This window comes from Rhinatrema bivittatum, chromosome 5, assembly GCF_901001135.1.
Source record: "Rhinatrema bivittatum chromosome 5, aRhiBiv1.1, whole genome shotgun sequence".
Classification (NCBI taxonomy): Eukaryota; Metazoa; Chordata; class Amphibia; order Gymnophiona; family Rhinatrematidae; genus Rhinatrema; species Rhinatrema bivittatum.
The window spans coordinates 3,265,907-3,290,281 of NC_042619.1; the positions used below are offsets into that span (position 1 = coordinate 3,265,907).

The following is a 24,375-nucleotide window of genomic DNA, read 5'->3' on the forward strand; positions in this document are numbered from 1 at the left end:
GGATGCTCATTGATTATAGGTTCCTGCAGGAGACAGGTGTGTATGAGGGGATGCTCATTGATTATAGGTTCCTGCAGGAGACAGTTGTGAATGAGGGGATGCTCATTGATTATGGATTCCTGCAGGAGACAGGAGTGTATGAGGGGATGCTCATTGACTACAAGTTCCTGCAGGAGACAGTTGTGAATGAGGGGATGCTCATTGATTATGGATTCCTGCAGGAGACAGGAGTATATGAGGGGATGCTCATTGACTACAAGTTCCTGCATGAGACAGGAGTGTATGTGAGGATGCTCATTGATTACAGGTTCCTGCAGGAGACAGGAGTGTATGAGGGGATTCTCATTGATTATAGGTTCCTGCAGGAGACAGGTGTGTATGAGAGGATGCTCATTGATTATAGGTTCTTGCAGGAGACAGGTGTGTATGAGGGGATGCTCATTGATTATAGGTTCCTGCAGGAGACAGGTGTGTATGAGGGGATGCTCATTGATTATAGGTTCCTGCAGGAGACAGTTGTGAATGAGGGGATGCTCATTGATTATGGATTCCTGCAGGAGACAGGAGTGTATGAGGGGATGCTCATTGACTACAAGTTCCTGCAGGAGACAGTTGTGAATGAGGGGATGCTCATTGATTATGGATTCCTGCAGGAGACAGGAGTGTATGAGGGGATGCTCATTGATTATAGGTTCCTGCAGGAGACAGGAGTGTATGAGGGGGTGTTAATTGATTGCAGGAGACAGGTGTAAATAATGGAGATCTCTTTGGTTATTGGTTCCTTCAGAGACTGGTGAGTATGATGGGCATGGTCATTAATTACATGCCCTCTTGGATACATGAGTGCATGATGGGGATTCTCAGTAATTACATTTTTTTGTAGGAGACATGAGTGTGGATGTGGATACTACAAAGAGCATCACCAGCAGGACATTGTGGCACTGCCATCCCTCCTGGGAGAGCTATGGGATGCAAGGAAACACATCCGGGAAGTTCCAACAGATGCCTTTGGAGATTTCACCTTCACAGGCCTGGGCCAAAAGGTCTGCAAGGTGAGTGCAAGTTTTTGGAGGAAAATGGAGTTTCTGATGCCACATGTGAAAGTATCCAGTGTCCTTGTGTATTGAAGAATAAATGTATCCAAAGATAAATAGTTGTTGGAGGAGAGGGTCAGGCAGAGAGTACCCAGAGCTCATATAAGGTGAAGGGTCACAGGTAGAGTGTCCAGAGACCAACCATCTCATGTGCTGTGCCCAAATATTACTGTCCACTTTAACATAGATATATCCCTGCCTCCAGCTAAAGAGCATGACTACCAATATTAAGGTGGACATGGGGAAATCCTCTGCTTATCCACCAATATCACCTCTTTTGTAAGATAGTTATTCTTCTCTTAACTTTAATCTCCTGCAGGAGCCTGTAAGTAATGACCATCTCATAAGAGCATGAGAACTGCCAAACTGGGTCAGGCCAAGGGTCCATCAAGCCTAGCATCCTGTTTCCAACAGTGGCCAATCCAGGTCTCAAGAACCTGACAGAATCCCAAGGGGTAGAGAGATCTCATGTTACTAATGTTCAGGGTTAAGCAGTGGCTTTCCCCAAATCAGCCTGGGTATGGATGTTTTCTCCAGGAATTTGTCCAAACTTTTTTTAAACCCAGATACCTTTACCACCGTCTCTGGCAATGAAGTCCAGAGCTTAATCGAATGAAAAAGTATTTTCTCTGCTACTTGCTAACTTGGAGTGGCCCCTATTTTTTTTTTTTTTTAATGTGGATACAACTAATTTGCCTTTACCCTTTGCACTCTACTCATGATTTTATAGACATCTATCATATCTTCCATTAGCCATCTCTTCTCCAAGATAAACAGCCTTAACTCATTTAGCCTGACCCTTATAGGGGAACTATTTCATCCCCTTTATCATTTTGGTAGCCCTTCTATGAACCTTTTCCAATTCTGCTATATTTATTTATTTAGATATTTTATATACTGTTGTTCCATGTAATGATCACAACGGTTTACGTAAGTAACATTCCTAATTATTAATCAACAAATCTTGACGGTTTATATAGGTAGTATTCATAAGCGGAGCTTAACGTATCTCAGTTTGAAATGAGATGTTGCAATGCATGTTAAATTGCTTACTAAAGATCTAAGACTTAAGGCAAGTAATACAGGAATAATATAACAATTATCACATGATTGTCTGTAAATTGTTTTGAGATTCTTATGTTCTCTTATTCTTCCTCATGCTTCAATTCATATCTCTCATCTATCTTGTTTTTGTACTTTCTTTACATTCTGATGATATTAAGTTAGGTTGTATGCATTTTTTAGGAGGCATTTTTTTAGCTCGCATTTAAATCTCTTTCTGTCTGGTATCACATGTAACATCTCAGGTAGAGAGATTGCACCAGAATTGTGTAGAATACTCAAGGTGTACTTGCATCATGGAGCGATACAGAGGCATTATGATATTCTCTGTTTTATTCTCCATTCCTTTCCTAATAATCCCCAGCATTCTGTTTGTGTATGATATATGAACACAAGATGAGGTCACACCATGGAGTGATACAGAGACATTATGATATTCTCTGTTTTATTCTCCATTCCTTTCCTAATAATCCCCAGAATTCTGTTTGTGTATGATATATGAACACAAGATGAGGATGCACCATGGAGTGATACAGAGGCATTAGGATATTCTCTGTTTTATTCTCCATTCCTTTCCTAATAATCCCCAGCATTCTGTTTGTGTATGATATATGAACACAAGATGAGGTCGCACCATGGAGTGATACAGAGACATTATGATATTCTCTGTTTTATTCTCCATTCCTTTCCTAATAATCCCCAGCATTCTGTTTGTGTATGATATATGAACACAAGATGAGGATGCACCATGGAGTGATACAGAGGCATTATGATATTCTCTGTTTTATTCCAATGACTCCTAAAACACCACTCCTCTTGTATATAACATTTATTCTGTATACTATATTTAAATTGTATATTGTTTAACCATCTCTTTTCTCTCCTCTCTTCTTCCTTCTCCAAGTTCGGCTACCCTTGTTAAATGTAACTGTACTTTCGGACACCACAGTTCTAGTTTTTGTTTATAATGCACTCCTGTTCGATGTAAACCAGCAAGATATGTTTTCATGATTGCCGGTATATAAAAACTCTAAATAAATAAATAAAATAAAATAAATTCTGTTTGTGTATGATATATGAACACAAGATGAGGATGCACCATGGAGTGATACAGAGGCATTATGATATTCTCTGTTTTATTCTCCAGTCCTTTCCTAATAATCCCCAGCATTCTGTTTGTGTATGATATATGAACACAAGATGAGGGTGCACCATGGAGTGATACAGAGGCATTATGATATTCTCTGTTTTATTCTCCATTCCTTTCCTAATAATCCCCAGCATTCTGTTTGTGTATGATATATGAACACAAGATGAGGATGCACCATGGAGTGATACAGAGGCATTATGATATTCTCTGTTTTATTCTCCATTCCTTTCCTAATAATCCCCAGCATTCTGTGTGTGTATGATATATGAACACAAGATGAGGATGCACCATGGAGTGATACAGAGGCATTATGATATTCTCTGTTTTATTCTCCATTCCTTTCCTAATAATCCCCAGCATTCTGTTTGTGTATGATATATGAACACAAGATGAGAATGCACCATGGAGTGATACAGAGACATTATGATATTCTCTGTTTTATTCTCCATTCCTTTCCTAATAATCCCCAGCATTCTGTTTGTGTATGATATATGAACACAAGATGAGGATGCACCATGGAGTGATACAGAGGCATTATGATATTCTCTGTTTTATTCTCCATTCCTTTCCTAATAATCCCCAGCATTCTGTTTGTGTATGATATATGAACACAAGATGAGGATGCACCATGGAGTGATACAGAGACATTATGATATTCTCTGTTTTATTCTCCATTCCTTTCCTAATAATCCCCAGCATTCTGTTTGTGTATGATATATGAACACAAGATGAGGATGCACCATGGAGTGATACAGAGGCATTATGATATTCTCTGTTTTATTCTCCATTCCTTTCCTAATAATCCCCAGCATTCTGTTTGTGTATGATATATGAACACAAGATGAGGATGCACCATGGAGTGATACAGAGGCATTATGATATTCTCTGTTTTATTCTCCATTCCTTTCCTAATAATCCCCAGCATTCTGTTTGTGTATGATATATGAACACAAGATGAGGATGCACCATGGAGTGATACAGAGGCATTATGATATTCTCTGTTTTATTCTCCATTCCTTTCCTAATAATCCCCAGCATTCTGTGTGTGTATGATATATGAACACAAGATGAGGATGCACCATGGAGTGATACAGAGGCATTAGGATATTCTCTGTTTTATTCTCCATTCCTTTCCTAATAATCCCCAGCATTCTGTTTGTGTATGATATATGAACACAAGATGAGGATGCACCATGGAGTGATACAGAGACATTATGATATTCCCTGTTTTATTCTCCATTCCTTTCCTAATAATCCCCAGCATTCTGTTTGTGTATGATATATGAACACAAGATGAGGATGCACCATGGAGTGATACAGAGGCATTATGATATTCTCTGTTTTATTCTCCATTCCTTTCCTAATAATCCCCAGCATTCTGTTTGTGTATGATATATGAACACTAGATGAGGATGCACCATGGAGTGATACAGAGACATTATGATATTCTCTGTTTTATTCTCCATTCCTTTCCTAATAATCCCCAGCATTCTGTTTGTGTATGATATATGAACACAAGATGAGGATGCACCATGGAGTGATACAGAGGCATTAGGATATTCTCTGTTTTATTCTCCATTCCTTTTTTAATAATCCCCAGCATTCTGTTTGTGTATGATATATGAACACAAGATGAGGATGCACCATGGAGTGATACAGAGGCATTATGATATTCTCTGTTTTATTCTCCATTCCTTTCCTAATAATCCCCAGCATTCTGTTTGTGTATGATATATGAACACAAGATGAGGATGCACCATGGATTGATACAGAGACATTATGATATTCTCTGTTTTATTCTCCATTCCTTTCCTAATAATCCCCAGCATTCTGTTTGTGTATGATATATGAACACAAGATGAGGATGCACCATGGAGTGATACAGAGGCATTATGATATTCTCTGTTTTATTCTCCATTCCTTTCCTAATAATCCCCAGCATTCTGTTTGTGTATGATATATGAACACAAGATGAGGATGCACCATGGAGTGATACAGAGGCATTAGGATATTCTCTGTTTTATTCTCCATTCCTTTCCTAATAATCCCCAGCATTCTGTGTGTGTATGATATATGAACACAAGATGAGGATGCACCATGGAGTGATACAGAGGCATTATGATATTCTCTGTTTTATTCTCCATTCCTTTCCTAATAATCCCCAGCATTCTGTTTGTGTATGATATATGAACACAAGATGAGGATGCACCATGGGGTGATACAGAGACATTATGATATTCTCTGTTTTATTCTCCATTCCTTTCCTAATAATCCCCAGCATTCTGTTTGTGTATGATATATGAACACAAGATGAGGATGCACCATGGAGTGATACAGAGGCATTATGATATTCTCTGTTTTATTCTCCATTCCTTTCCTAATAATCCCCAGCATTCTGTGTGTGTATGATATATGAACACAAGATGAGGATGCACCATGGAGTGATACAGAGGCATTATGATATTCTCTGTTTTATTCTCCATTCCTTCCTAATAATCCCCAGCATTCTGTTTGTGTATGATATATGAACACAAGATGAGGATGCACCATGGAGTGATACAGAGGCATTAGGATATTCTCTGTTTTATTCTCCATTCCTTTTTTAATAATCCCCAGCATTCTGTTTGTGTATGATATATGAACACAAGATGAGGATGCACCATGGAGTGATACAGAGGCATTATGATATTCTCTGTTTTATTCTCCATTCCTTTCCTAATAATCCCCAGCATTCTGTTTGTGTATGATATATGAACACAAGATGAGGATGCACCATGGAGTGATACAGAGACATTATGATATTCCCTGTTGGCCGGCACGACCAACAGGTTCAGGAAATGCAGGCTCAGTTAACAAGCGTCTGTTTCCCAAACCCGTGGCTGTGCGTTGATTAGGAAAACAGACGCCGATAAACGCAGAGTCCATCTTCTTAACCAGCGGACGGGCACTGACAGCCGACCGCTCGCAGGATTGTAGGGAGTTGTCAAGGGGTGCACAGTCGTCCTTAGCGCCTCCTTGACAAGGCCACCCCTAATTTACATATTGCATGGCGCCCCCAGGGGAGGTGTTCAGTGCCCACTTTCACCGCATTGCTTTTGCTCCGGCCCCCTGGTTAGTCGTGTTTGAGAGGGACCCAAGGTTTATGCCTATGGCTGGAGACCGTTGCAGTGGCCGGGGCTGGACGGGTTAGGGAGGAATATAAAAAGAGAAAGGAAAAGAGAAGACATCCAGTTTCCCCTGCCAGTGTTTTCACTTCTCTGTACTCGGGGGGAATCTCTTTCTCGTTTCATGCTTTTGTGTGTCCTTTTCTCTGCAGTATGTCCGGGTCTCCAACGACACATCCCCCAAACTTCTGTACCAGATGTTGACCCAGCAGTGGGGTCTGAGCATTCCCAGCCTCCTCATCTCTGTGACCGGGGGAGCCAAGAACTTCAACCTGAAAGCCCACCTGAAGGACGTCTTCAGCAGAGGCCTCGTCAAAGCAGCGCAGACCACAGGTAGTCCCTGCCTGACCCTGTTCTATTGTGCACAGCCTTTCACTGCCGTATCCCAGGCTTTAACTCTCGCTTCCTTCCGAGAAACTCCTCAGGGCTGCTAACATGAAATGCTTTTGTAGTTTGTTTTTCAGACATGTTTGCTTTTTATGTACATCACTTGGTGCCCAGTCAGGAGCGAGTCATTCAGTTTTGATAAAAATAGAGATAAAATGCAGACATGAGAGTTTTTCTGCTTTGCGTACTCCCCAAAGGTGTGACTCCGTGTTCAGTTTTCACAGGGGGAATGGGACTGCGAGTTGCCATCTGAGCTCTGGGTCAGTGTCACAGGCCAAGCCATGCCTGGTTTGCCTCATCGCATGCATGGAGCCGTAGACCACGGTTTCATGGGAGAACACAACGGGGAAATCAGAATTGCAACTCCATGCATGCGATGGGCCAAAAAGAGGACTGGAGTAGCCCAAGCTATGAGCTGGCAAAGGTGGAAAAGAAATGATTTTGAATAATCAAACCCAAAGCTGCTGGGGAAGAGCTCCAAAGAGATCTCACAAACAGAGCCAGTGGGCAATAAAGTGACAGAAGAGTTACAACAACAGCAGGCAACTTTTAGGTTTGATGGGGGTGGGGGTCACTCAACCAAAATTCACCAACCTGATGGAAATATGCATCAGGGCTTCCACACTATCATGCACCAGGAAACAGTAATGCCCAGATCTCCACGTCCCTTCCCAATCCCCCTCTGTAGCTTCTCCTCCTCTCTCTCTCTCTGGTCTGTTTGTGATGCTCCTCCTGCATCCTCTGTGCAGAGCCGGTCCCTCTGTCCTGCTCCTCTCCTCCTCTGCAGCCTCTTCTTTTGCTTCTTTCTCCATGTCTCATCTCCCCTCCTCCAAAACACAGCCCCTTCTCCTGGTGTGCTCTTCTCCCACCCTACCCTCCATCCCACTGCCCTTAGTCCTGCTTTCCTCAGGCTGGTTAGCATGGCCTGGATTTAGCTTAGATGTGTCTTCCAATTTGGGCTGTACACCATGATGTCATCTAAGTAGGTGGCTGTGTAGCCTTGATGTGGGCGGAACAGGTGGTCAAACAAGCGCTGAAACATTCTGGAGGTGCCATGAAGTCCAAACGGGAGGATGGTAAACTGAAAAAGTCCCCTTGGTATTGAGAACACAGTCTTCTCCTTCACTGCAGGCATGAGAGGTACCCTCCAATGGCCTTTTGTAAGGTCTAGAATAGAGGTGAACCAGGCTGATCCCAGACACTCAATCAGTTCATCCACTCATGGCATTGGCTTTGCATAGAGTTTTGAGACCTCATTGACCTTTTTAAAGTCAACAACAAAAATTACCATGTCATACCCAGGTGAAATAAATACAAACAAAATAATAACCAAAGATACGAGAGCTATTTTACTAAGAGAACAATGGAGTATATTAATTTGCTAAATGACAGTTCTGCAAAGAAATGCTAGAATATTCAGCGCAATTAGTTTCTCCTATCATAATCATAGGTAAAAAATGTGCACAAAACATACGTTTTTTTAAATTGCTTATTTTTTTCAAATTTGCTAATAAAATCCACATGAAAAACAGTCACTTATCTTGCAACATGCCATTAGATATATCCACTTTTCTTCTTTCTTTTAAAGGAGAAATAGGTAATAGGAGCTTCAGATGTATAGCCAAACATAATGCCTGACGTGTTGCATGATTCGGTTTTTCATCAGGGGCATTAGATGTTTCTTCAAAATAATTGAAAAAGAGACCAACCTTAAACAAACAGGTAGCAGTGTGATTAGTGATATAGATATCATCTAGATAAACTGGTACATTAGGAAAGTGTTTTAACAGATTTATTTAATTTATTTATTTCAAATCTTTTGAATACCGACGTATAGCAATCTGCCTTCACTCTGGTTTACATGAAAACAACTTATTACATTGAGTTAACATTGGAACAGTATATTACAGTGATTATACAATTGAAAGAGACTTATTAATTGATCAACTATAACATTTTAAAAGAACAATTTCTAACAACACGCGAATTGAACATATATGAGATTAGGTTAACAGATCGTTTTTAAACAGGTTGCTTATAGACTAGAGTACAACATCGAGCATATGGCGCGTTCGACATTGGACATAAGGTGCATAAAGCTTTATCGTGAAAGGGTAAGTTGGGACTGAGAGAAGAGTCCGAAATTCGGTAAGCGGGTGGTCAGGATCTTTAATTAACTATATAAGCTGCGTTAATAGGAGATCATGGAAAGTAGAGAGATGTGGATGGGTGAGAGATGAGAGAGGAGAACATTCGACAAGTTTAGTGTGTGCAGCCAGATATGGATAAAGGGAAAGGGTAGTTGTATGCCACTTAACCCACGCCATCTCTGAACTTTTGGCTGAATATCCAAGTTTTGAGTCCTTTTTTGAAGGATTTGATGTCGCTAAGTGAACTTAGGTGTTGTAGTAAGGAGTTCCATAGGTTTGGTCCTGCTATGGAGAAAGCTCTGTTCCTAGTGTTAGTAAGCTTTGCCAAAGGCAGAGAGGGTATGTCTAGGTGTAGTTTGCAGGTGGTTCTGGTCGTTCGTTGAGGTTTATGTTTCTGAATCATGTTGTTGAGGGCGGTGTTGTCTGCTTTGTATATAGCATTGTGAACTATTGTTAGAGTTTTGAATTCGATTCTTTGCTCGATTGGAAGCCAGTGAAGATTTCTCAGAACGGGGGTGCTGTGTTCTGATTTCTTCTTGCCGGTTAGGATTCTGGCTGCGGCGTTTTGTAACAGCTGCAATGGTTTTAATGTAGATTTAGGAAGGCCAATCAGGAGTGAGTTGCAGTAATCAAGGCTGTTGAAAATAAGAGATTGTAGCACTGTTCGGAATTCATTTTGGTGAAGAAGCGGTTTTAAATGTTTCAGGATGTGAAGTTTGTGAAAGCCTTCTTTAGTTTTAGTTGCGATGTTCTTTTTTAAGTTAAGTTCGTTGTCGATCCAGATACCGAGGTCCTTTGCAGAGTTTTTCAGTTGGATGTTGATGTTATCGATTTGTATGGAGTGTGTTGGGGTTTTTATTTTATTTATTTATTTATTTATTTATTTATTTATTTAAAGTTTTTATATACCGACATTCATCCATGATATCACATCGGTTCACAGTGTAACGCAAACAGACGCCTGGGGTGGCGCTTTACATCGAACAAATATAACATGTTAACAAGAAAGTAATTGAGGGGGGGGGGGAGATATAAAAGGGTTGTTTGTTCTGAGTTGTTTCTTCCTATGAGGATGCATTCAGTTTTATTCATGTTGAGGCATAACTTTAGTTGGTTCAGCATGTTTCTAATTGAGATTAGGTGTTTGGCTGCAGTGCTTAGTGCCTCTTCTAATGTGGTGGTTACTGGGATGAAGAGTTGGATGTCATCGGCGTACATATAATATGATACGCCAAGACTTGAGATGAGGTGGCAGAGTGGGAGTAGGTAGATGTTAAAGAGGGTAGCCGAGAGGGCGGACCCTTGTGGTACACCAGTTTCAAGTGGGAGGGGATTTGAGGATTTGTTGTTAATGGTGACCTTGAAGAATCTGTGTTTTAGGAACAATGTGAACCAGTTGAGCGTTTTGCCAGAAAGACCAATGCTTGCAAGTCTTGATAACAGGCTTTTGTGGTCTACAGTGTCAAATGCCGCAGAGAGATCGAGTAGGATTAGAAGGTGGCTTAGTTTGTTGTCAAAACCCCTTATTATTTTGTTTGATAGATTGATGAGCAGAGTTTCCATACTTCAGTTTTTCCTGAATCCATGTTGTGCGGCATGTAGAATATTGTTGTTCTCTAGGTGTTCGTTAAGATGTATCAGTGCCGCTTTCTCAGTCATCTTTGCGAGTAAAGGGAGGTTTGAGATAGGACAGTAGTTATTCAAATCAGCAGGATCTAGGCTCTTCTTTTTTAATATAGGTGTGATAGTTGCAGTTTTTAATTCAGTTGGAAGCTCACCTTCTTCGAGTGATTTGTTGATAATAGCAGCTAGGGTTGAGGCGATGATGTGCGCCATTTCTTTCAGATTACGTGTTGGGATTATATCTAGATCGTGACGTGCTGGGTTGATTTTTCTTAGCGTTTTTTTAGCTTCGGTGTTAGATATTGGATCGAAATACGATCAGGGAGTTATGATTTTTGTTTCAAATTGTTCTTCTGCGGATGAGGTGTTGTTGAAGGTGCCAGTTATTTTGCTTATTTTGTTTTTAAAGAACATGGCTAGGTCTTGGCTTAGATTATTTGTTTTGGTTGTGGGGGCATTGTTGTTCTCTTCAGGTTTCTTACGATGTTGAACAGTGCGTTTGAGTTATTTGAGGAGTTTTTTTATCTTTTTACTATAGTAGTCACGTTTGGTGTTCATCATTGTGCTTTTATAGGTGGCAAGTTGTATGTGGTATCTTTGTAGGGTTGTTGGGCAATTGGATTTTCTCCATTCTTTTTCCATTTTTCTAAGGTTGGTTTTCAACTTTTCATCGATCTGAGTTGAGAGTTAAACCATGGGTTGTTTTTACTTCTGTTTTTTTTTTTAATGTTTTGTTTTTACGGGGTTTGCCACATCTGCTGAAAAAATAGTTGTGGAATTTAAAAAACCTTGTGGGAGGCATGTGCAGACAAGCTGAGTGCCACCTCTCATAAAGGCTGTTAACCACTGACTGTCAGCTGTGATTGGTATAGCCCAAAACAAGTTAGACAAGTCCAACGTAGTTTTATAGATATACCTTGGGAGTTGTAGCAAAATACCACTAGAATGACAGCTCTGTACCCCAAACAAGGGTGTAACCCTGTTCACCTCCCTGTAATCTAAAGTCATTCTCCAAGCCTCCGCTGGAAAAACACTAATATTCATAGGACTGAATTTCTGGATCAAGACCCCCTGTATAATTAAATCAATAACTTTTTGTATAACAGGCATGGCTAGGTGATTAACTTTAAATTGCTGCTGCCTCTTAGGTAACTCTGTGCATGGAGCTATATGTGTAGGTTTAATCTTATGATATCCTACACGATTTTCCCAGGATTGCCACAAGTCCATATATCGGTGTAACAGTTCTTTCAATGTTTGCTTACAATCAGAGGAAAAATCAGAGTAATTTGTTCTTCAGCATTAATGCGGGTAGTGAGTTGTAACATAGGTTCTTTTTATATCTTGTACCATGGAACATTTCGATAGGAAATAATAGATTCCTATTCATCTATATCTATCACATGGATGTCCCTCTTTCTTCCATCTAGGTAACACATGACCAAATAGACATCTGTCAGTTGTGCCCCTCGTATGGTTGTAATATTCCACTGATCTACTTGGGGTATCCTCTTCTAGCCAATGTTGGGGAAAACAAGTAATCTCTGCCATTGTATCATAATGTCCCAAAGCTGAATGGTTCCCATATTTACACATGTCACAGTCTATTATTCTTCGCTAATAGTCCTTTCTGGTGTAGTTTTAATTTTCTGGACCTTTGCAGTAGGCTTGGGACCAGTGCTTCCTTGTGTCCCTGTTTTCGAACCTATCTTCGGGGATGGTTTGGTTTGGGCCAAGTAGAAGTGGGCTGTTGAATTCTGGTTTGGGATGCCGGGGGACGATTATCTGAATATCGCCTGTACAATGGAGGTTGGTACCCAGGATCAGCTCCGTATCACTGGGGGCACATTCCCTAGGGTGAAGATCATATCTTGTTGAGGGTTTTATTTCAGATGTACCGTGGTTTAATCTCCCAGGGTCGGTCTCTATGCTTCCTGGGCTGTTGGTCATACGACACCTCTGGCTTCAGTCCTTGCCACTGATCTCACCTTCTGGGTTGATTATTATATCCCCTAGATCCTGGTTCCTCCCCGGAAAACTCGCCATGTGAGTGACCCAAAGGGTCAAGATCAAAAATGTGAAATACTTCTGACAGTATCTTTTCCATGTGTCCTGTTTTTTCTGCATCTGTGGCATATTCCTTAATGCGGGGAATCAATTACACTTCTCAGTATATCCCAAACAATCCCAAAACTTCCTTGGGTAAATATTAGGCCCATTTTAAAGGCTAGGGCTAGCCCATTCTTCTGATATATCATTCTTAGGGTGTCCTCAAGCCTGGACATAGGAACTACACCCATTGACTTTGTATATAAAGCTGAAATAGCTGTATTCCATGTAGCTGCTTCTAACGGAGTCAATGCACATGTGCTGGGAACCAGTGCATTAATTATTCTCCATCTGCTGTCAGGGTTATTAACACTCACGACACCTTCAATTCCAGCAATCTTATTCCCTAGCCATACCACACTATCCCTATAATTAGTGGGTGTTGATCCAATAACAGCCCTTATTTGAGAAATAGGTAATGTGGCAATTAAAGCCGGTGCAGCAGCAGCATGCCTGACAGCGGCTGATCCTACTACCGACCTCATCATATCTCCTATAATACTTCTCATTAATGCTATTTCAGTTCTACACTGGTCAGCATTTAAATTAGCCACCTCAACTGCTGTATCTGGGGAGTATCCTTCTGAGACGGTATCTCCTGGCATCCAAGGTTCACTAGCAATCGGTCTGTGCCTGTTAATTGAGGCAGAAAAATCTAACGACCCCCCCTTAGCCAGCCTGACTCGGCAGTAGTAATTATAGAATCATATCTATTTACGTGTCTATCTACTATTCTCCGAGTAGGTATTTGTGATTGTGCCGGGTGCTGCTGAGCAGTATCTTGGGTACGTATTTCAATAGTTAAATATCGTTCGCCCGTAGCCCATCCCCCATGCTGAATTGTAAAAGTAATATTTTCCAGATCACCTGAAACTGGACAGCCCTGCGCAGTGACTTCCAGTTGAAGAGCCGGCCCACCCCTGAATTGATGAGCCATTATTTAGGGCTTAACTCTACCCTGTTCCAAGTAACTAGGTTTTTAAGAAAAAGAGCTCCTCCCACTGAAATTGAGCATTTAGAAACTTTATCACAAGTCTGGTTAATTTTAAGAGATGCTGGATATGTTGTCTCCCTTAAAAAAATCTTCTATAGGAAAACGTGTGGTAGATGTTTTGAGATTCACAATATAAAAAGAAGGCAGAGCTCTAACCACCAGCATTGAAGAATGATTCAGCTGCCGCCTCCAACCACACTGAAGCAATTACAATCAATATTGGGGGTTTTAAATTTTGGTAGAAGTTTTCTACAGGATTTTTCAGTGAAAATAGCTCCTCCTTATAGAATTTGAACTGATGCTAAGGGAGGACCGCTAATTAATTGGACTCTAGAAGCGCAGGCATGTTTAACATCCCTGACTGATGATTTGAATCAGGCTGCTGTGCTTTTGGAGTGTGATTCTGCTCAAGCATTATGAATGGTAGTATATATTTCAGATACAGCCGGATATATATGTTTCTAAAACCATGTTACAGGACCTTTAGTACAGTTTGCATCCTGGTTATTTACTCCAGCTCAGAAAAAGTTTTCCCTAGTAGAAAATTTAATGGCAGCTATTTTTAAAGGTATTTTGAAGGGTAGAGATCTAGCACAGGGACAGAAAATATTTATCTGCTACCCCATTAATCTCGCCTGCACAGCTGCAAGGTCATTCAGTTTGTGTCCAAAAGGCTTTGCGATGCAGGTGGCTGAAATGGCTGGCTCTCTTTGAAGATCCACAGCTGATATTTCATTATGACACCTCCTTGGCAGGCCTGCACTCACTCCCTGACGCTGTAGAAGAAGTGACGGGAGATAATAATTTATACCTCTCTATTCTCTAGTAAAATATGGATCAGTTTTTTACACAGATGGCTCAGCCATCAAGTCACATGATTCTGCTAAACATAACGCTGCTGGAATGGGAATAGTGCTAGGCAAGTTCACCCCAGATTTCCAGGTCAGAAAACAATGGAAACAGCTCAATATGCAGGGATTTCAGCTTTTAATTTTGGATTCAGACAGGCTCAGAAAGAGCTTAAACCTCTATTGATTATCACAGACAGCATGTATTTAGCATAATCTTTTAACTATGATCTGCCTACTTGGATATCTAATGGTTTTGTTACGGCCAAACGTAAATGCCTACAGCATACAGCTATGTGGAAAAATAACCCTGAGCTATTTTTACAGTGTCCGGATATACAGGTTATCCATGAGCCAGGGCACAGAGCTCCTGGGACTTCCCCACACACAGTGGGAACTCCCTTGCAGACAGTTAAGCTCAGGCCACTGCAAATGCAATCAAAGGGATGGTTATTACCTATATGCCAGGTCTCGATCAGGAAATCGATCAAGTCATAGATATGCTGCGGCAGAATCTTTGAGGTTATCCTAAAGGCTACTCCTATGAGGTAAAAAGTGGGGTGTATCATGTTTTAAAGCCTGAGGGATTATGAATTGTACCTCCCATAAAAGCATGGTTTGGACTGGTTAAAATGCACATTTCTCTTTAGGTCACCTCCATGGTGGTAAGACTGCCACACTATCACAGCTAAGGGTTCGACATTGGTGGCCTAATATGGCTAAAATGGTACAGAGTGTACTAGCTAAATGTGAATCTTGCTTATTGGTAAATCCAAATACATGACCAAAAGTGCCTTATGATCATAATCTTTATGATATATATAATCATATATGATCCTTATGATCACATATATATCAATCATATAGGACCATTACCACCATTTCATGGGAAACGTCATGCACTGGAATGTGTTCACCAGTGTACGGTGTTTTGTTGGTTATACCCCAATCATTTTACCTCTGCAAAACACACCTGTGAGGCTCTCAATTTATTGGATGCACTTGCTGTTCCAAAAATCCTGCTCTCTGAGGGGGGTCCTGTCTTTTCTTCACAAACATTTCGGTCCTGGGCAGAAGTGATAGGCATCACTGTGGAATACAGTGCGCCCCCTACCATCCCCAAAGCAGTGGCAAGCTGGAGAGGAAACATTCTGACCTAAAACGAGCTCGTGACTTGCAGTGGTTTCCTTTCATTCCTGTGGTACAATTTGGTCTGAATAATTCACCTGACTAGGAGGGGATTACACCATATAAGAAAATGTTTGGTGTTGATGTTAATACCTCTTTGGATTTCTTGCCCGCCTAATCCCACCCTCAGGTTTGTCTGTCTCTCTTGCAGGAGTTGCAGACTTCCCTGACTGATGGTGACGTTTCACCACCCCCCTCTTGCCCAGGATAGGATGTCTACTCTTTGACCTCTACGCCCACATTGGCATAAACCCGCTCCTGTTTTTAAAGTTATAAACCCCAGAATGGTAGTGATTTTGGACAAGAAAGGATAGGAACGGATTATATCAATTGACAATTTGAAAATTACTCCATTTCAACAGCAGGTTGTTCAGGATGGCAATGACAATCCAAGAGTGGATGTGGTGGCAGAACAGGCGAAAGAGGCAGGAACACGTGGAAATGGGGCTGATAACTCCTGAAGCTTCATTGACCGGCCCTGGTTCCATATCTGTTGAGATTCCTATGCCTCCAGAAACCTTAATAACAAAACCTACTGTAATTCATTTCTTGTGTACAGCATTCCCAAGAGTTACATTATTAATGCTGGTTTAGGTTTAGCTCTAATTATGATCTTCAGCATAGTCCTAGGGGTTATTTTTTGTTTGCAGTGGAAAGCTGTGATTGATCAGCCCGGACAGTTAATTGATTGGTTATTGAAAAATCAGACCGATACATTAACACCCACACACAGACGAAAAAGAGAATTACATATGAATCAGTCGCCTGTAGACATTAAGTTTTCACCTGCCTCATAAGGACTGAATTTTCAGCCTTATCCATACCCCATAGTGGTGAAAGAAAGGGTTCTGGCCATATCAACAATAATCCTTATAGATGCCAAAACATTAGGACACGTAATGGACTTACACAACTACAGTGTTATCAGGAGTTTGCACATTGTTACATTATGATATATGATTATCCCAGAAATTGGCCAGCTAATACTATAATAGCAGACTATTGTCCAATTTCGAATCCTTACTTAGGGGAAAATAGTCCTTTGACCTACAAACAATTTCCTAGTCAGGAATCATAGATATGATCCTCCTAATTTTTTAAATCATAATGGTACACATAGACCAGGTGAATATCAGATTCCGAAATGGGCCCAGGTGGCCTATTCAAGAACGCCACATTACAGTTCCCGGAAATCATGACTGAGATGTATACAATGTTGTACAGTAGGAGCTTGTACTTTTTATGTTTTACTACAGCTTCTGTGTCCACTAGCTGGGTTTTGATCATTTTCTTGGTTCTCCCTATGCAATGCTTTGGACATGGATAGTTCTACCAGCTGTGGAACTGTGTAATGTGACTTATTTTTATTGGAAACTGGATCCTCCCAGGAGGTGCCGGTGAAGGTCTGGTCCCAAAAGAAACAGTGTCCACGCAGTGAATGTCCTGCTGGTGCCCTCGGTACTGGCTAATCTAATGCTGTAAGGTGGGACTTCACTATGTAGTACCTGACATTTTTCCCTCTTGTGTAAGCAATCATTGGAGTATGTTGTTGTAAAACTGGCTAATTATTGTGAAGAATTGCTGCTATTAATGGCGCTCAACACACCATATTAGAGCTATAAGCTTTAATAGTAATCAACAGCAGCGATGTTGTCTGTGCAGTAAAGACTTTTATAAGCATGTTTGATCACTGAAAAAGAATAGCCTCATTCTAGTAACCTTGTACTCAGCTCTTTTGCTTGAATTTTAAAGTCATTTTTTTCAGAGCATAGCTGGCACAATTTTAGGAATTGACCTATAGGTACTAGAGAAAATCAATAGGTTATTCCTTTCTGTTGTGTCTGTGGACTCTTGGGCTGAGGTGAGATTGGCTTTTCCTGAAAGGAGGAGCCCTGCAGGTTCTCACCACCAGCTGGCGAACCAAGGCAAAGCAGAGAACTGTCCGGAGCTTCACCTCTACCAGCCTACATTTCCCTTGAGCCTTTGGGTGCTGAGGCCAGAAAGACTTAAGAGAGGGTCTCTGCTGATGACTGGAGATGTGGTCCAAGGCCAGGCTAGGGTCATAGGCAGGTAGTGATCAAGCATAACAAGCATCCAGGTGGTGGTCAGAAGCAGGCAGCATTCAGACATATCGAGTGTCCAGGCAAGGGTAAAAGGCAGGCCAAGTTCAGGTATTTCAAGTGTCCAGGCAAAGGTTAAGATCAGGTATCTGTCCGAGGAACAGAAAGGGAGATGGATAGGTCTTGAGGCAGGCAGGCAAGGCGGAAGCAGGTAGGACAATGAACACTGGAACAGGCTGAGCAATGAACACTGGAATAGGCTGGGCAACAAAGAAGCAACATGCACTGCAAAGTAGGTGGACCTGTTGCTGAGGCAGTGAGGGAGAGACAGAGAGGGTCCTTTATAGGGCTAACCTTTTGATGTAATTAAGGAGCACTGCAGGGCTTTTTTCCACCGCAGGCCCACTAAATAGGCTGATATTAGATGTGGCGTGAGAGGCTGGTGGTGTTCTGCTGCTTGGAGCTCGCTGGTGTGTCTGCAGCATTTGCCATGCTGGGAGGCAGCGGGGCTGGCCTGGCCAGGGAGGTAAGAGTAGCAGTTCATAACAGCAGCCTGCGAGCCTCCCAACGCAACAGTATCACCCCCTCATAAGCCTTTCCCTGTGGCTTTGGGTTCCTGGAGTACCACTGATTAAAGTCCTTCAAAAGGGCCATGGTTCTTCCAAGAGATCAAATACTCGACCTTTTGCCCCTCCAACAGGAATCCAGGACTTCTTGGACTTCACATATTTCATCTCCATCAGCAGCAATCTGGAGAGCCAGGAAAGCATTACTGGCTTAAGCAAAGAGACATGAAACACATTGTGGATCTTTAATATAGGTGGTAGCTTTAGCTGGTTCGTGACAAGGCCCACTTGTCATAACATTGAAAAAGGCCCAATAAAACGTGGTGCCAAATGCATTGAGGGAAGCCGTAGGTGTAAGTGTCAGGTACTTAGCCAAACCTTCTCATCTATCTTGAATTGGGGAGCTAGCCTCTTTTGGGCATCTATCATTTTCTTGGCTGTGGTGGTGGCTTTCTCAATCAACTGATTGCTCTGTTCCCCTTAATTCATGCAATTCCTGGGCTGAGAGTTGAGCCGCTGGTGAAGGAACTGCCATGGGCAGTGGCAGAGGAGGCAGAGGCTGTTTTCCGTAAACCAGCTGGAGAGGAGAGGAGCTAGTGTCTGCATTGATGTGATTGTTATAGGAGAATTCAGCCCGAGGTAGGAGGGACGGTCCAGTTGTCCTGGTGCTCATTGGCATAAGAGTGGAGAAAGATTTTAAGGGTGCAGTTGGTGTGCTCTGCTTGCCCATTGCCTTACGGGTATTAGACCATTTTATAGTCGTGGTACCAAATCTTTTGCAGAAAGAGCGCCAGTATCGCACGGTGAACTGAACTCTGTCCAATAGTATTTGCTTTGATAATCCATGTAGGTGAAAGGCATGGAAGATGAAGAGATGTACTAATTCCAGGGTGGAAGGAAGACCTGATAATGGGATGAAGTGTGCCATCTTTGAAAGTCGATCAATCACCACCTGTATCACGGTGGCACCATTAGAGACAGGGATGTCCATGATAAAGTCCATGGATATGTGGGTCCAGAGTTCCCTGGGGACTGGCAGCAGCTGTAACAGCCCACAGGTGGGACATGAGTTGACATAGGCTTCGATGTCTTGCTTCATTTAAGGGATGGTCCCACAAAGCAGACCGGAAGATGGTCTGTTGAAGCCAGAAGGCAAACAGAAGCAAGACAGACCAGTCGCGTTAGCTTGAAGATATTTATTGGCACATATATTTAAACAGAGCCCAACTCTGGCCGAGTTTCGCACAACAGCTGCATCAGGGGCTTTTTTTTTTTTTTTTATTTAAATCAGTATGAATCCATTTTGCTAGATACAATTTCTGATCTTTTTTATCACTAGATAGGTTTCTGGCAAGATTCAACTCCAAATATTGTGCTTTTGTCAACTCTGCCATTCAAAGCTATGGTGGAGATACTTTTTGTTGTGCAAAATCTTTTGAATGGCAGAGTTGACAAAAGCACAATATTTGGAGTTGAATCTTGCCAGAAACCTATCTAGTGATAAAAAAGATCAGAAATTACATCTAGCAAAATTGAATCATACCGATTTAAAAATTAAAAAAAAAAAAAGCCCCTGATGCAGCTATTGTGCGAAACTCGTCCAGAGTTGGGCTCTGTTTAAATATATATGTGCCAATAAATATCTTCAAGCTAAGGTGACTGGTCTGTCTTGCTTCTGTTTGCTTCATTTAAGGCCACCAATAATGCTGTTGAAGCAATTCAAGAGTTTGTGCCCATCTAAGGTATTCCGCTACATGGAAATCATGGGTCCATTTCAACATGTTCTCAAGCAATCTGGAAGGTACTACCATCTTCCCTGGAGGGATGGGAACCATGGTGGCCAGGAGTATCTTAGTGGGATCGATGTGCCTATGAGACTCTAGAACATCCTTGGTCTGAAAAGAGTGAGAGAGGGCATATGCTCATTGATTCTTGAGTGCCATGCGATATTGTAACGCAAAATCAAAGCAAGTAAAGAACAAAGACCAATGGGCCTGTTTCGGAATTGAAATGCTGAGCATGATGTAGATGTTCAAGGTTCTTGTGGTCCATGTATATAGTGATGCGGTGTTGAGCTTCCTCGAGAAGATGGCACTGTTCATCAAGAGCTAGTTTGACTGCCAAGAGCTCTCGATCTCCAGTTCTATAGTTGCATTCGGCAGAAGAGGACTTCTTAGTAAAGAAGGAACACAGATAAAATATCCCTTCAGGAGTGTGTTGGCTCAGGATAGCCCTTACCCTTATGGGATCTGGATGACATAGGCAAGGCTTGTCAGCAAAGGTTTTCTTTAATTTCTAGTAGCTTCCGGTGACCAGTCTTTGGTGTTAGCACCCTTGCGGTAAGAGCAGTAAGGGGCGCTGCCATGGAATAGTTTGAATTAAACTGGTAGTAATATTTAGCAAACCCCATAATTCTTTGTAGGTCCCGGAGCCCCACAGGGTGAGACCAACCCATGACGGCTTTTACCTTACCAGGGTCCATCCAAAATCCGTCTCGTTAGACTAAGTACCCAAGGAAGGGGAGCGCCTCTTTTTTAAAGAGACATCTTCCCAGTTTGGTGTAGAGATTATTCTCACGTAGGCATTGCATGATGGTGCAAATATCTCTTTGATGAGAACTCAAAGTCTGGGAAAAGATCAGTATGTCATCCAGGTATACAACCATGCAGGTGTACAGTACATTGCAAAAGATCTTGTTGACCATTTTCTGGGCTTGCCTTGTCGTTGCCCTGCCTTGTCTTATCATTGCCTTGCCTTGCCTACCCCTGTTGTATCTTGGTCCCTTCATGTCCTGCTGTGGTCTTATGCGTCTCTGCATGACTCCTGGTTTGACTTCGGTTTGGTCCTCAATGCTGCCTGATCTTTGCCTGCCCCAACCTCTGCCTGGACCTCAAAACTGCTTACTCCCTGCCTGCCCTGACCTTGGCCTACTATTCATCCTTGCCTGGCCATTACTTACAGGACCCTTGCCTAAGACCTGCTGGCTCCTGGAACCCAAGGGCTCAACCTGCAGGAAATGAGGCCCCAGAGCCAGTCCTTGTAAGAGGAAGTCCATCTGCTGTCGGCTGGGACACGGTGGGTTTGCCTGCTAGACTGAATCAACCACACCACAGCCCAAGGGCTCACATCCATGTCAGACTGCTGAGGCCATGAGCTCAGTGGACTCCCTGGTTCAGGCTATTTTAGGGTTGGCTCTCCAAGTCCAGCAATAGCAAGACCAGCTAAACCGTATGACTGGCATATTCTGAGGTCTCAGGGCCCAAATGGACTCCATGCAAGTCCATGTACTTGTAGCTGCACCAGCACCTCCTCCAGCTGCACTGGTATGACATCTCAGCTGCCCAGATATGACAGGGATCCCAGGACTTACAGAGGCTTTATTAATCAGTCCATGATGCACTTTGAGCTACAGGTCACCAAGTTCCCTTCAGACCGGACCAAGGTGACATTTATTTTCTCTCTCTCCTGGTTGGATCCACCTTAGCCTGGGCTTCACCACTATGGGAAAAGAATGAATCTGGACAATTCTCTAAGCAGTTCTGGAAAATTTTAGTTGAACCTGGCTGGTCCTCCTCAGCTGCCACTGAATTACTCTGTGTCAGGCAAAGCACCTATACAGTTAGAGATTATACCATTCACTTCCATACACTAACCTCATTGCGATGAAGACTATCTGACTGCCATTTTTTGGCAGGTATTGTGGAGCACATCAAAGATGAGCTAGCTGGCTGGGACCTGGTCCCAGACTGGAGGATCTCATTGTGCTTGCCATTGGTGTGGACCTCTCTTTCCAAGAGCGCACCCAGGATAGGGAGGCTTCTCGACTGCATTTCAGGCTGGCACCCAAATTTCAGTGTCCTCTGATTCCTACCATGGATGCCATGCCTGCTTCCTCCACTGAAAAGCCTATGCAACTTAACAGGGCCCTTCTCACAGAAGCAAAGATGCAAGCAATTCAACCTCTGCCTCTATTGTGCCGCTCAGGGGCACTTTGTAGGCCATTGTCCCGAGAAGGTGGGAAACTTCCAAACCTAGGGTTGGTTGGAGAAGCAATTCTAGGCTGGCCCTCATCCTCTCCTCGATTATTTGTGCCAATCAGCCTCACCTCTGATGATACCGAGATGCATACAGAGACCTTCCTGGATTCTGGGGCCCGAGGTAACTTCATTGACGAAATACTGGTATGCCAGTTCAACATTCTGACATTGAGCCTGGAGAAGCCAGTTACTATCTCCTCAGTTAACGGAGAACCCTTCCCTGGCCAGCTGTTCATGGTTACCTTGCTGCTTCAGACTGGGCTCCTGCACAGGGACAGCATCACTCTATTTATTAGCCAAAGCGGCTTATCCGATCATCCTTCAGGCAAATGGTGAGGCCTGTTTCCTCAGGCCTTTGAAACATAGGTGAAGAGGAGTGCAATAAATGTGTGTTTTGTAGAAGGTTTTTATAATTGTGAGGCTGAGGTTTTCCTTACATAGACATACGCCTGCACTGAAAGTCAGGATCTATGCCTGTAATGAACATTATATAAGGGCCTTCCCCACTGGGCAGAGAGCGTTTCCAGTTGTATAGAAGAGACTCCATCTTTCTCTTGGCAGATCTGTCTTCTTGTCTTACAGCAATAAAGGTGAAAGTCAGCAGAAATAACTGGAGTTTAGTCATTCCTCCACAGAATCCACAATGTGAAGATGGTTTGGATTGAATAGTTTTTCATGAGCTCCAGGAGGAGCCCAGTTTGAGTTTGGAGAAGATGTGAGAGAGTGGTGCACTCATTCTGTAGGAAGAGACAATTCTGGCTCTTCCCAGATTTATGTAAGGAAGGGCGGGCGAGGAGAAAGCTTTAAGACCAGCAGGCTTGGGGGCAGAGATGTTTCTATCACATCCCTCTAAGGCTACAATTACGTCTTCTTTCATCCTGGCCGTTTAGGGTCTTTCTTGGACTGTAAAAGGAGGAAGTCGTTTCATTTTTGCAGTGGCTGAGAAGCTGAGAAACGCTTCTCCGTAATATTCTGTCTCTTCCTAGACTTTCCTATCTTGCATCCCTTAGGCTTGTGCACTGCATGTGAGCTCAGAACAAGAAATCCTGCCTTTGCTTTGTTCACTTTTGCATATTGTTGAGTTGCGGTTGGTAGCTCTGACTTTTCTTTCTTATAGGCCTGATGTATTTTCTTTTTTTTTAAACAACTTCCCCCAGGACTCCTTGTTTCTGCTCCGGCCCCGCCCTTCCTCCCACTCTGCTGAAGAGCGCCACAAAAATACCAAAATATAGAGATAACCTGGGCAGCATCCACTGTGGGGTGGGGGCTTCCTCCCTCTGCCCAGGAGCAGCTCTGTGTCCTGTAAGAGGTCCAGTTTGCTCCAGAACCGGCAGAGCAGATCACGTGACAGCAGGACCCTTTCATTGCTCTTGTATCTGCAGGAGCCTGGATCATCACGGGAGGGACCCACGCTGGAGTCATGAAGCACGTTGGCGAGGCTGTGCGAGACTTCAGCATCAGCAGTGGATACAAGGACAGCGAGGTTGTTGTTATTGGAATAACAACCTGGGGTGTCGTGCACAACCGCAGCAGCCTGATCAGCGGTGCGGTGAGTCAGACGGGTGCTGATCCAGAGGGAGGGCGAAGACGCTGGTAACGAGGGAGGGAGACTCCTGGCTCCCATTGGTAAAAGAGAAGGGAGACTCATAGAAACATGAAAGAATGAAGGCAGAAAAGCATCCTGCAGCCTCAAAACTGCTCAGCTCTGCAATCCCCACCACTCCCATAAATATCCCCTCTATCAGATACGATCACCCCCAGATCCTGCGCATCCTTTGTGGATAGAAGATTTCCGCCCCCAATACTGCACCTTTCCCTTGGGTTTTTGCATCCTAATGGGCCGATACAGTAAGGTGCGGTAGGAAGAGCTGCGTTAGTGCCGGGCGCACCCGCGTTTGCCGCACGCACGGTTTGAAACACATACCGCTCGATACTGTATTTAA

General features: G+C 42.8%; 1 protein-coding gene across 1 annotated transcript in view; it reads left to right on the forward strand.

Moving 5' to 3' along the window:
• The window catches only part of LOC115091562 (transient receptor potential cation channel subfamily M member 2-like), a 246,883-nt gene that overhangs the window by 14,608 nt on the left and 207,900 nt on the right, over window positions 1-24,375 (forward strand). Inside the window, exons 3-5 of the mRNA XM_029601742.1 lie at window positions 884-1,052; window positions 6,623-6,803; window positions 23,815-23,981. Coding sequence (XP_029457602.1) covers window positions 884-1,052; window positions 6,623-6,803; window positions 23,815-23,981 — 517 coding nt within the window. The remainder of the gene's footprint in view (window positions 1-883; window positions 1,053-6,622; window positions 6,804-23,814; window positions 23,982-24,375) is intronic.